Source organism: Helianthus annuus, chromosome 11, assembly GCF_002127325.2.
Source record: "Helianthus annuus cultivar XRQ/B chromosome 11, HanXRQr2.0-SUNRISE, whole genome shotgun sequence".
Taxonomy (NCBI): Eukaryota; Viridiplantae; Streptophyta; class Magnoliopsida; order Asterales; family Asteraceae; genus Helianthus; species Helianthus annuus.
The window spans coordinates 64629814-64644187 of NC_035443.2; the positions used below are offsets into that span (position 1 = coordinate 64629814).

The 14374-nt window shown below is 35.6% G+C and overlaps 1 protein-coding gene across 1 annotated transcript; it reads left to right on the forward strand.

Annotated features, from left to right (window-relative positions):
* The first annotated feature begins 4924 nt into the window (after positions 1-4924).
* On the forward strand, positions 4925-7394 carry LOC110888466 (ATP-dependent DNA helicase pif1-like). The gene is made up of 6 exons (XM_022135992.1): positions 4925-5300; positions 5376-5497; positions 5572-5638; positions 5733-6041; positions 6141-6445; positions 6525-7394. The coding sequence occupies exons 1-6, from the start codon at positions 4925-4927 to the stop codon at positions 7392-7394; spliced, it is 2049 nt and encodes a 682-aa protein (XP_021991684.1).
* Positions 7395-14374: the final 6980 nt, after the last annotated feature.

Consider the following 14374-nt stretch of genomic DNA (forward strand, 5'->3'; position numbering starts at 1 on the left):
ACCACCAAAACAGGGTTTTACTGTCGAATTGAATTCTTAAAAATTCTCTTCTCAAAGCAGTTTTTCTTCTCATTTCTCACAAATTTCTTCGATCATTCGTTTCAAAAATGACAAAATCGAAGCCATCTGCAAAACCCTCATCCAAATCATCATCGAAAACAGCCTCTCAAAAGGCAACTTCCACTGAAATTCCATACAAATCATCTCACAATCTCCTGGGTCTTCTAACAAAACCAGGAACCACCGATGTTTTCGATTCCATCATCAACATCGTGGCAAAATCAAAGTACAAAACTTTGTTCGCCGCCGATGCACCAATCTATTTGGAGACCCAAAGGGAGTTCTGGAAGAATGCAACGCTTGACAAACAAGGAGACACTGCAACCACCATACACTCTTCTATAAAGGGGAAAGAAGTCCAAATCATGCCACAATCCATTTCAGAGGTCTTTCAACTCGGTGACCAGGAAGGTAAAACTTCTTTCACTAAAAACAAGTTACAAACTGACTTCATTGAAAGAGGGTATGAAGCCACAATGATGAAGAAACTTACCTTACAAAAAGGTTATTTTCCTTCAGCAACCAGATTTTTATTTCATACCCTCCTACTATGTGTTTCAAACAAAACCACTTCTTTCAATGAAATCCCTTTAAAGATTCAAAATCTGGGATATGCAATTCTTCAAGAAGAAAATTTTAACTATTCTCGGGAAATCTTTAAAGATTTGGTTAATAATGTTGAAACAAAATCATTCTTACTGTTTCCAAGGTTTTTAAGTTACTATTTTGCAAAGAAATTTAGTAAGGATGATTTAGCCATAATAAACCAAGGTGAGACTACTCAAATAAATAGCTTAACAACTGAAACTTTTTCAAGAATGTTAGCACTTTGTAAAACACAAGCAGAGGTGCCTGAGCAGAATTTAGCAGTCACCACTGCTCCTCAGGTATCTGCTGCTGAGCCTACTGCTCTAGGTGATCAAAGCAGCAGACCAACTGTTTTGAAACCCACACCTACAAATCCCAAAAAGCCAAACAAAAAGAAAAATCAAAAACCCCCCAAACCAATCAAAACGGCAACTCTGGAGGATGAGATACCAGAGCTACTGCCGGTGACAACACAAATGTCACAAGAAACCACTGCTGCTACTTCCTCACAGCAGTTGGTACAAATATCTCAACCCATAACCATAACTCCTCCTGCTTCTTCACAAAAAGAACAGGTTGTACACAAAGGGCCATCACATTACGATGCTCTGGATAAACTCGTTTCCATCATCCACAGCTCAATGCCCGGAGCAAATCCTCTTTCTACACCCACCATCACATCCACAATTCCACCAAAAACACAACCTTTGTTGGATGCAATAGATTTGAACCAGGCATTACTCAGTCCTTCTCAATCACCTGTCACTGAGAATATGCCTCAACAACTGACTGAGCCTGATGTATCATTCATTGCTAACCCACCAACACAACCTGAGGAGGTTACACCCCTTGAGTTACAAGCAACTCTTGGTGGTAATCCAAGTGAAGCAGCCACTACAACTGTTGAACCCACTGGTTTACAGTTGGACAGTGGTTACATCAATAAGACTTCCTTGGAGGCAATTCCTTTTATAGCACCTCTACCAACCACCAGTGGATTTATCTATCCTACTGGCAACATCAAAAGGTTGTCAAGTGTTGAAGGGAGAGGACCCCAGTACCAAGAAAAAGGGGCATCAGTGGTTCAAGTTTAGAGTAAACTCCCTACCTCTACCACTGATAAAACCACTGCTAGTGGGAAATCAGATGATCCCATTCATTTGGGTGATGATTTAAAGTACCAGAAATTGACGGCTCGTGTTGAAAAACTTGATAACTCTGTTGCAAAACTCAAAGATATGCTACAAGAGTTCTTACAAGTACAAAAGGTACAATCCACTGCTGTTCCACCTCAAGCACCTGCTCCACCACAAGCATCTGCTACAAATGAGCTCTGGAATCTATTTCAACCTTTTCTCCATCATCAAGCACAACTAGCAGATCAGCAACATGAAAAACATGTTCAACAGCTGAGAAATGCAATGGAGTCAAGGTTCAAGAACACTTAGGCTAATCTAAAGGCTCTCAAAACTCAGATCCTGGACACCACTGGCACTACTCCTCCACCAGTTTTCTTCATTGATCAACTTCCCGAAGATAATGCCAAAAGGGGGGAGAAAATTCAGGAATGGAGAAGGAAGGGAATAGAGGATGGTCTCTACATTGCACCAGAAAATTCAAATATGACCAAACAGATCCCTCTGCCAGATGGAAGCAAGAAAATTGATGTGACCACAAATGCACTGGCAGAAGCAGTTGCAAGTGTAAAAAGGGATAGAGAGGCCAAAAGGAAAGCCAGGGTGGATTATCCGGATCAGGGTACTTCAGGGTCAAATGATGATGAAAATCTTGTTGATGAAAAGAAGAAGCCTACAAGAAGAGTAAGGCTACCCAAATCCATTCCAATCAGACGTTCAAAGTCTGCTACAAAACCACCATCTAAAACAGCTGTTGTAACTCCTGTTGTATCCACTACTGTTGGTACTTCAGTGGTTTCAACATCTGCTCCCAGTTCAACACACACCACCTCAACACACACTACATCCACTGCCTTACCTCCATCACCACCAAAAACAAATTCACCTCCTGCCAAAAGGCAGAAGACAGCAGCTGTTACAACATCTGCTGTAAAGATAACAGTGGTTGGAACACCAGTTGTTTCAACAACTGTTAGTCTATCACAAACCACTGCCACTACATCCACTGTTCCATCCAAAAGATCATCAGCCCCTCCTCAAATAAAGAGGAGAAGGCTAATTCTTAAAGATGATGACACTTCACCATCCCAAACATCTTCAAAATCTTTAGCTCTTGTCACAATACCAAAACCAGTTCCTCTTTCTTCAGTTCCAATGCACAAGCCCTTACCTCCTGCAGGTGTTCAATTTCCTCTTGAACTAGAAGCTGTTAGAGAAGAAATAAAATCATTCTATTATGAGGATGGCCCTGCTAAAAGGAGTTTGCCATCAATAAAAGGATATCCCTGGCCTATAAATGTTGATGAATATTTGAAGATAAAGGTCAAGCAAGCAGAGGATATCTCGAAAAGAAACACACTAGGGAAATCTGACAAAGAAATTTCTAGGAACTATCAATATCTGCTCACTCAAGTCAGCTCCCTAGAACGATTTGCAAAAAATGTCAGTCAACAAATTTCAGAAAGAGCAGCTAAAACTTTGAAGAAAGACCACATTGAAAGCATTATGGCTCACAAGAAGTACAAAGGAGAGAGATATATGTACAAAGAGTGGACTGTTCCTGAGCTTGAAAATGAAGCAGCAAGAATTCAAGACATGATAAACAGGAAAGTCACTCACACTCCTCCTGATTGGGCAAAGTTCAGAAGGAATGTACCTGACAAACAGGTAGAACTGAGGAGAATGAAAGAAGAACTGGTTGCTGCTGAATTTGGAAACAAAAGACAAGTTGCTAGATGGAAAGAAGATATGGTCAGGACAACCTACAAAAGGTTGGAGGAATTAAGAAAGAAAGACCCAAAGGTTCCTCAAAAGCCTGACTATCCTGAAGCAGAGGTTTCAAAAAGACCAACAAAGCTGCAAATCAGGAGAGCCACTGCTCCTTCTGGTACTGCCTTCTACAAAAGAAGAAAACAAAGCCAGTTAGGATTTGAAACAGTTCAAGAGATTCTTACTGGAAATGCCATTGTGAAAGAAGGCTTGTTGATAAAGTTAAAAGAAGAATCTGAACTGGAGAACTCTGCTAAAGCTGCTTATCCAGTGATGAACAGGCCAGCCTCACCAAATACTTCTGCAAATAAACATCTCCCAAGAAACCCACCAGGCTCAAAAATACAAAAGTGGGAAACTGACAAACAGACCTGCGTATTGACCTTGCTCAGGTCTGGTGGAGAAGTGGAGAAAATATCAAGGGAACAAGCTCTTGGCCTGAGTCTTGAAGATTTGCAGGATCTCCTTGATCTTCCACTTAGTAGGGATGATGAAGACACAGATGCCCTTAACTTTGAACTACAGTTTAAAGGTCAAATAAGGGAACTGTTGATGAGGCAATAAATGTCCACAATAATGAAGAGTTTTGGCATTATCTGTTCCAGAGGGAGATTGTTGGGATTGAACCCTATCAGAGGAACATATAATTAAAGCCAAAACTGGATCAGAGCAGTGTATCCAGAATAAGCAGATGTTTACATACAAGTCTCTCCCCTTGAAAGTGATTTCAACATCTGATGACCTCCTATCTGCTGATCTTGCTAAACTGCTGACCTACAACTGCTGATCAAGTAAAGACCTGATGAAAGACTAAAGCCCTGCTGATTCAATCTACTGCCTTGAGTCAAGCTCTGCTGATCCGGACAAGTACTGCTGGGTTCACAGCAGTAGAAGGTTGCAGCAGCTGATCAATAGTCTGTTTTGTAATGTAATGTAGTAGCAGTAGTTAACACAGCAATGTTTGTATAGATCAGAGGTTAGAGTTTGTTAGGAGGTTAGATGTCCCCTTCATGGTGACGTCAGCTAAGATGCTTAGTAGTTTGCAAGTGCCTATAAATAGTTCAGTACTTTGTACTGTTCTATTAGCTCTTTTGCACAATCATCTTCTTTGCACGAACAAACAACTGAGCTCTGGCTGAGGGGGAGTTTGCATTCATTCATCAATCATTGTAATCGTTGTTGAAATAAATTCAATCTTTCGGTTCATTGTGTAAAGATGTTTGATCAAAGTATTACTCTCGTTTGATTGTATGCAAAGTTTGTTTTCACCATAATTCCGCTGCACACTCATTCACTTTCACTTTAATTACAAACACAAAATACAATCAAAATCAAACTCAGATCCAACAGTAAACAAGGAAAATGAGGAAATGACAAATAAACAAAAGCTGTCAAACAAAAAAGAAGTAGATAAAGTTAAAGCATATCTTGATTGTAGATATATTTCAGCATGTGAAGCTGCTTGGAGAATCTTCAAGTTTGACATACACTATCGAGTTCCATCTATTGAAATATTGCCTTTTCATTGCGAAGATGGTCAGGCTATTGTTTATGATGATAATTCAAACTTGTGTAACGTGGTCAGTAACCTAACTGTGAAAATGACTATGTTCACAGAATGGATGAAATGTAACCAAATGGATCCATTTGCTAGAATATTGAAGTATATAGAGTTTCCCAGATACTTTGTATGGATACGCAAAGAACGAAAGTGGATGCGTAGAAAAAAACCTTTTGGTGCAGTTGGTAGGATACATTATGTACCTCCATCATCCCTTGGTGATTGTTATTTCTTGAGAATTTTATTGAATCACGTTATAGGACCAGTGAGTTTTGATGATATAAGAACAGTTGATGGAAAAATTTACGATACCTTTAAAGATGCATGTTTCGCTCGCGGTCTGTTGGACGATGATAATGAGTATATAGTTGTCGTCACGGAAGTAAGCGCATGGTCCACTTCTGATTTCTTGTGTACATTTTTTGTAATGCTATTGATGTCAAACACTATTTCTAGGCCCGGTCATTTCTGGACACAAACAAAAATATCAGCAACGGAGAATGGAGAATTACTGGTATTCCTGGTAATTTTCAAACCTTAAATAAATACTCAGATTCCAACTTACTCTAATGAAATATTTATGAAATCTAATTACTAAATATTTGTTTTATTTTTAGATCTGCTTCTTCCAGAGGAAGAGATTGAAAACATTTGCTTATCACATATCGAAAAATTGTTACTTGCTTATGGAAGTACGTTAGGCAACTTTTCTGACATGCCAAATGTTCCTGACAACTACATTTCAGCATTGAACAACCAAATGATAATGAAAGAACTTTCGTATGATTGGGCTAACTTAAAAAAAGAACTTTCATCTTATTTAAAATCTTTAACTGATGAACAGCTTAAAGTGTGTGAAACCGTCATGAATGCAGTTGCTAAAGGAAATGGAGGTGTTTTCTTTGTATATGGTTACGGTGGAACTGGTAAAACATTTCTCTAGAAAACATTTGCAGCTGCCTTACGTTCCAAATGTGAAGTTGTCTTAAATGTTGCATCCAGTGGTATTGCATCACTTCTATTAGATGGCGGTAGAACGGCTCATTCCAGGTTTGTAATTCCGATAAACGTTAACAAGGATTCCATATGTTCTATAGAACCGAACAGTGAGCTAGGAGGATTAATAAAAGAAACTAAGATGATAATTTGGGATGAAGCACCAATGACACATAAGCATTGTTTTGAAGCTCTGGATAGAACAATGAGAGATATAACACGTTCCAATAATCCATCCTTGCAAAGCAAACCTTTTGGTGGAAAGATAGTTCTTTTTGGCGGTGATTTTAGACAAATCCTTCCTGTCATTCCAAAAGGTACCAGAAGCATGATTGTAAATTCTTCATTGAATTCTTTTTATATATGGCAGGATTGTCAATTACTCAAGCTAACTGAAAACATGAGGTTAAAAGTTTGGTAAAAAACCAAGTAATCTTCACGAGATCAAGGAATTTGCTGAATGGATTTTACAGCTTGGTGATGGTCTACTTGGTGGTCCAAATGATGGAGAGGTGGAAATTGAAATTCCAGATGATCTACTTATACTCGATCAAGTCAATCCTATATCTTCATTGATCTCATTCACATATCCGGATATGCAAAAGTTTTTGTGGGATTCAAATTACTTCCAACAAAGAGCCATTCTTGCTCCCACAAATGAAGTTGTTGATTCAATAAATACAGAATTGTTAAATAGTATGGCTGGTGAAGAGAAGATATATTTCAGTTCTGATAGTTTAAGTGAGTGTGAGCAACAAACCGACCTTAACATGGCATTATTTCCTCCGGATGTGTTAAACAAATTGCATTTGTCAGGATTACCTAACCATAAATTGGTTCTCAAAGTTGGAGCTCCAGTAATGTTATTTAGAAACATTGATCAAACAAATGGTCTGTGTAATGGTACACGTATTCAAGTAACAAAACTTGGAAAACGTGTAATCGAAGCAAAGATTATTACCGGAAATAATACAGGTCATCATACTTTAATTTCAAGATTGAAAATGACACCATCCGATAAAAGATTACCGGTGAAAATTGCACGAAGACAGTTCCCACTATCTCTATGCTTTGCAATGACAATCAACAAGAGCCAGGGACAATCACTTGAATGTGTTGGCCTATATCTCCCACGTCCGGTGTTTAGTCACGGACAACTATATGTTGTTGTTTCTCGAGTAAAGAGTAGGAATGGTTTAAAAATCTTGATGTGTGACGGCAAAAAACAAGTGTGTAAAACCACAACTAACGTGGTCTACAAAGAAGTTCTTCAAAACCTATAGTCGTCGTAGAAATAGTATTTTTGACAAAACTCTTTTTTATGTATGAAGTAATGTGGTATGATCTTTTGAACATTCTATAAACAGGTTTCTTTTATCTAATAATGATGGATATTATTTTAGTATATCTTTTTAGAAAATAGTATACATGTTTCAAGATTAATAGTTTTAACAATTATAAAATAATTAAAGGAAAATAAGACCAAAATATATATAAAACAGAAGGAATAACTAATGCAAATAAGACCGACATATACATAAAACACATAGTTAATTTGTAGTGTTTCAGTAAGATATGTAAGCAAAAAACTTGTAAGTACATACATCCGTCGTACCATAGGGTTAGAACCACACTATCAACTATTACGAAAGAATTTTCAACAAACCAACAACCACAAACAAAAAACATTGTTTCTATACATCATATCATTATCCGCAGAAGCCGTACAACCATTCAGTCATCAAACAAGAAAATACCTTTACCCATGACGAAGTTAAGGGTAAATTCTTCATGAAGAACCATCTTTTTATCCTTCACAAACTGTTTCATGTCTTTGATGTAAGACCGAACCATCAGAATATTCGATACCAACTTGAACATTCCAAACATTACCAACAGCATCTACAATCTTTAAACTCCTCTTCCTATCCAAACCAATTTTTTAGCAAGAGCTTTTTTAATGCGCCGTAACAAACAACAAATTATGTTAACAAATATAGCATTATAATATGGTTAATACATCCTAAGGTCCTGTTAATAGTTTATGGTTACAAAAACTTACAAAATGATTGTCCACACGGAAAACTACTGGAATAGTTTCTCTGTTCGTGGTTACAGGGAAAATATCAGCTTCATTGCCCTTAGTTACATTATCCACGTCTTAACTTCTTCTACAACTTCTTCCTTAATACCAACATATAATTCTGGCGGCAAAACTAAATCAGCATACTTGGAACAATTGAAAACAGACATATCAAAAGTATGAAGATCAATCATTTCAAACACAAGCAAGTGCTCATCAGTTATTGACAACTTCTTCTTCATCTGATCCCATCCAGTTGTTATGTAAAGCTGATTGTCAATCACATTCATTCGAACAAACATTTTATGCTTCTCAGGACCTCTAATAGCAACTGGATAGTTCGGAATGGTATTATCCATCTTGTGATGTACGAATAAACGACTGATATGCTACAACAACGAAAAAAAATGTTAGTAATTTTATATACTAATAACCAATAAATAAGAAACCATAATAAATTTAATGAATCCAGATTGTGAACTACATACCATAGCATCAGGCTTATCAAAATCACCATTGGGTCTGTAGTAAAAATAATCAGATGGAGCAAACGCAATATTGTCATAAAAATAAAATATCCAGAAACTTTGTAATGCCTCTTCATACTGAAATACGAGCCATGATCCAGATTGTAGTTTCAAAGTTTCAACTACAGAATACCACCCATTGTAGAAATAACAGGAGTTTCCTAATTGATATACCTTGACTTCAAACACCTGACCATTAGTTGTCTGAACTTTGACAAAGCCCATTGGATAGTTAAAGTCTTTAATCCATTGTTTATATGTTTGGGGCAGAACCTATATATAAATAAATTAAAATCAGAAACTGTCTAATATGATATTATAAAGAAAACTAAATTCGCCATAACCGAGTTTAAAATACTAACCAAACATTTCCTTTTGTTGTCATCCATGTAACAAGCAAACCCATACATCCTTTTAACATACAACTATTAGATAAAATATAATGAATATCATTAATAAATAAAAGAATAAAATGTTAAAAAGTTATTCTATATATTGCAATTAAAAAGAGTGAAACTAATAGACTAAATCATTAGATAATGTTATTATGATCTTTTCTACAAAATGATAGGAACACAAACAAAGAGTTGAAAACAAAAATGTATCATCTCTACCACGATACACTTGATATGATTTGAATTTGAATGAAATCGAAATTCATTAAAAATGCTCAATTAAGGCTCAGTGAGTTCATTGATTCAATTATCAACCCAAACACTTGTTGCTAACCCACCCAATCAACTGTTGCTAACCCACATTCAATCTACTCTTGACTCCAAAAGTACCTACTGTTGCTAATGCACATTCTACCTACTATTGACTCCAATCTACTGTTGACTAATGCCATGTTGCTAACCAATTATTCAATCTATTATTCCAACATATAACCCAATCCACTGTTGACTGGCCAATTATATTTATCCGTGTCAAGTGCAAATCACAACAAATACTTTCACATCTGAATTTATAATAATTTGTTAAGTCAGTTGCAATAACACTTAATATTATCAACAAGAATATCAAAGACAAAATTGATCAATAATTATTGTAACATAACTATACTAAACATATGTAACTAAGCAAACACCAAAAATATTATAACTCAATCTGTTGAAGACTAAAATTATCTATCTAATCTTTGTCAATGTCAAGAACACCAAGTGAAACTATACTAAACATCATAATCTTACAAATTCTTTATATAAAGTCTCATAAATAGTTGTCTTTAACTTCAATCGATCAACTGCCGTTTTAACCTTGCCCTAAACGAGATGATATAAAATAATTAGACAAATACCAAAAGTATAAACCTCAATCGATCATCAATACAAAGTTACATATGAAAATCAAAAGTATTATACATGGAACATAAACACAAGAACGGAACACAGAGGAATGATTGATCAAACAACAAAAACATACATTCCTGGTATAATAAGTTACCAGAAGAAAAGATTTTAGAAGAAGAAACTGTTGGAAACACATATAGATTACCTGTAGATGATGTCGCAAAGAGCTTGAAGAAATTCGGTCTTTTCTTTCTCGCAATTTCACTTAGAAGGATGTAAACATCCGACACCCAAGGTTTTAGGGCTATGTTCTGTATTTTAGAGAAGTGTTCTAATGGGCTTGAACACACGCGGCCCATTTTGAGTACAGATTGGATCAAATGTATGCCCTTTTAATTATTTAACAATGGTTCTTTACTGAATTGTACACTAACATTGTGTCAAAAAAAAACTAAAGTCGTATATAATAAGTGATTAGACAACATAAAATTAGTTCATGTTTTCATTTTAGACAACATATTACCAAGTACTTAGCTCATTTGTATATCAACCATGTTCACTAACACATAATTTCATTAACATTGTTTTATAAAGATATGTAACTAAATGCAAAGAATTTAAATCATATATTATAATCTGTTTTTTAGTAATTGTTTTCGATCGTTATTAAACATACCCGTGTGTTCACACAGGTGTTACAACTAGTTTTTGTAATAAGAAAAGAAAATAAAAGAAGGTAGCAACGTCTATGTGGACCATTAAAAAAGTAGTTTAAAGCATAGCTATCAAAGTCGCTCGACACGTTCAAAGTGCATAGATCTTACTTGGAGTCTAGGTGCAAAGCGCAAAAAAGGTGAGAGCCTGAGGGAAAAAAAGCTTACAATGAAAAAAAGATTAAAATATATTATGTATTACAAAATAATACTATGCTTCAAATAAAATAAACAAAAAACTATAATATAACATGGGTTGTTCTCTTTCCACACCCCTATATGTTATTTTCACATCCCTATTTGTATACGGGCCGTATAGACTAATACGGGCCGTATAGAATGTTTATGCTCATAATTTAATGCGGTGGAATGTTTTTTTTTTGTTTTTATATGTATACGGGACGTATACTTATTTATTGGCCGTATACATATTTGCATAATTTTGTTTCGAAGGTTTGACAAGGGTTTTTAGTTTTGAAATCTGTATATGGGCCGTATAATGTTATACGGCCCGTATAGAAAAGTTAATTTTTTGTTGCAATCGGGAAACCGTTTAATAAATTTTGTAAATTTTAAAATAGTGTTGTATATATCGGATTATGTTACAAGTTTGTAGTTAAACGTATTTATTTGGTTTAATAAGTTTCCACTTTGTAAAACGATAAATATCTATAGAAAAATTATTTTTTTGTTGTAATCGGGAAACCGTTTAATAAGTTTTGTAAATTTTAAAATAGTTTTGTATATATCGGATTATATTACGAGTTTGTAGTTAAACGTATTTATAATGTTTAATAAGTTTCCACTTTGTAAAACGATAAATATGTATAGAAAAGTTAATTTTTTGTTGCAATCGGGAAACCGTTAAATAAGTTTTGTAAATTTTAAAATAGTGTTGTATATATCGGATTATGTTACGAGTTTGTAGTTAAACGTATTTATAATGTTTAATAAGTTTCCACTTTGTAAAAAGATAAATATGTATAGAAAAGTTAATTTTTTGTTGCAATCGGGAAACCGTTTAATAAGTTTTGTAAATTTTAAAATAGTGTTGTATATATCGGATTATGTTACGAGTTTGTAGTTAAACGTATTTATAATGTTTAATAAGTTTCCACTTTGTAAAATGATAAATATGTGATATGATTATGATAAACTACGACAACAATTATTAAACAAACAACTTAACATCTAAACATAAGATTAATATTTAGAATGTTTTACATCTAAAACAAACAAAAAAGATAAATGTTTACAATGTTTCAAATGTAAAATAACAAAAAAAATACAATAAGCAGCTACGGCGGTGGTGGTGGTGGTGCAGCGCCAGCTCGTGGAGGTAGGGGCGCGCCAGAATGCATAGCCACAATCGCCTCGACCATCCACTGTACATCCCCTCTGACTGCAGCTACATCCGACTCGACCTGACCGAGTCTCAATGTCACACCCCGAAATTATCAGAGCTGGCGTGACTGGACTGGTATCTTCATTGCACAGCGGAAGCAAATAAAAGCTAGGACTTCTAGAAATTGAACACCACTAAGTACTCGACTCCACATGGTTCTCCTATTCCAACCGTTCCATTGTTTGAAAAGTAACCTGAGAAAGAAACATGCGAAAAATCAACATAAAGTTGAGCGAGTTCATAGTTTGTTTGTAAAAGATTTGAAATAAATCTTTTTGAATGACCGGTTTTCGAATCACAAATCAACAATTAGATTTAGCGAAACAATATTTGAGCTTCAATGAAACGCTTTATTCGAAACGAAACCACATACGTAACAAACGATGCATGCATAACATATGAATTTTCAAGAAATGAAGCAAATGAACATTCGCTATAATGAAGAAGTTATTGTGATGCAATGACCATTAAGAGGAGTAGGGATGCGAAAATCTACTCAGTAAATGTGAAAGTCGAAATTTCAATAAAAGAAATTTGAGGACTTTACCTGGGGTTGCATGTGACGACCAGTTGTTAGGTGACATTACCATGGAATGTCAAACATGGCGTATTCGTCATTATTGAGTTAGGGGGACTACGGAGACATATGTCTTCTCCTTAGCATGACTCGTGTTATTTGCAGGACCGCGTGCCAAACTGCCGCTTCTTAGAATGTCGTATGTGACGTACTTCAACCTCCGTTGATGTATAGCTTAAGTTTCACGTATACCTATGCACTAGCGTTTCGTTATGCGTAGGCTGCCTGCTCGGGAAGTCAAAATATCATAGACGATATGAATAATAGTGTGTGCCCGAGTTAATATTCGCGGTTCCTACGTGATGACCTTTAATGAACTTCAACATGAGTTTCCGAAGGTCTTAAATGCATGTTTCCTAAACTCTCAGAGTTTTGTGTGCCGTATGCGACTATTTTGTGTACCGTGTATAAAACACCACTACAGCGTATGTTTGAAAACAAAATTTTGACTGTTTGTTTTTCGGCAACGGTTGGAGACCATATTCGAGTCTTAGGCATTCTGTATGTATTCAACGTCTTAATAGTCTATGTCCCAGAGAAAAGTGAGGTTAGAGCCTAGGTATTCCTACAGAAAACCTATTCGTTGTAACCTATTGCTCTGATACCAATCTGTCACACCCCGAAATTATCAGAGCTGGCGTGACTGGACTGGTATCTTCATTGCACAGCGGAAGCAAATAAAAGCTAAGACTTCTAGAAATTGATCGCCACTAAGTACTCGACTCCACATGGTTCTCCTATTCCAACCGTTCCATTGTTTGAAAAGTAACCTGAGAAAGAAACATGCGAAAAATCAACATAAAGTTGAGCGAGTTCATAGTTTGTTTGTAAAAGATTTGAAATAAATATTTTTGAATGACCGGTTTTTGTTGTATTGTTGAATGTTTAAATACTTGAATGTTTAAATACTTGAATGAAAACTTGGGATGTAACTTGTAGAATGTATGAATGTTTGAATGTAACATGTAAAACGTATCTGTAACCAAGTACTATGAGTGTTTGAATGTGTGAAATAGCTAGTGGTTTGCAAGGCCACTAACATGTGTCACGAGATAGGAAGTCACCAAACCTAGGCATTTTTGTCAACTTTGACTGAGACACAGAAGCACTCATTGGTAGAAGTAGGCCAAGAGTGGGGTTGCCTGAAACCCATTAGATCTAACCTTTTGTTCCGCGGTCTGAATGCATACGTTGATTAATGGTGCTTATGGTACCCTATTCGGGACATGATCTAGAATGTTTCACTTGAATGTTTTTGTACTCCGTCATACCATTTTGTAAACAGTGTAAGCTCTTGTATTTGTATTTTCCCGTAGTTTAGAAAACTAGAATTTGTGTATATGCATATTTCAAAAAATATGCTTGTTTGAAAAACCGGTATAAAACATAAGCTTTTCGAAACCATTTGTGTCAGTTAAAACTTGCTTGTAAAATGGTTTAGAAATATGTAATTCTTGTATGCTTTGCAAAAAGTGCATGTCTTTCCACCCCGAAAACATTTAGAAAAATGTAAAACTGTAAAAAGGTGGGGTTATGAACTCACCTGAATATTCCTGTGCAAAGCTAGCTATATACGACTTTGTAATGTCGTTTCCAAGACTTGACTTGCTAACGTGCATTCTACAATATTCCTATCATGGAATATCTAAATAAGTTTCTAAATGAACAT

Coding starts and splice junctions, on each gene's coding strand:
- LOC110888466 (XM_022135992.1), top strand. CDS start 4,925: ATGACAAATAAACAAAAGCTGTCAAACAAAAAAGAAGTAGATAAAGTT. Junction 5,301..5,375: donor AAAACCTTTTGGTGCAGTTG/GTAGGATACATT, acceptor ATCACGTTATAG/GACCAGTGAGTTTTGATGAT. Junction 5,498..5,571: donor ATATAGTTGTCGTCACGGAA/GTAAGCGCATGG, acceptor CACTATTTCTAG/GCCCGGTCATTTCTGGACAC.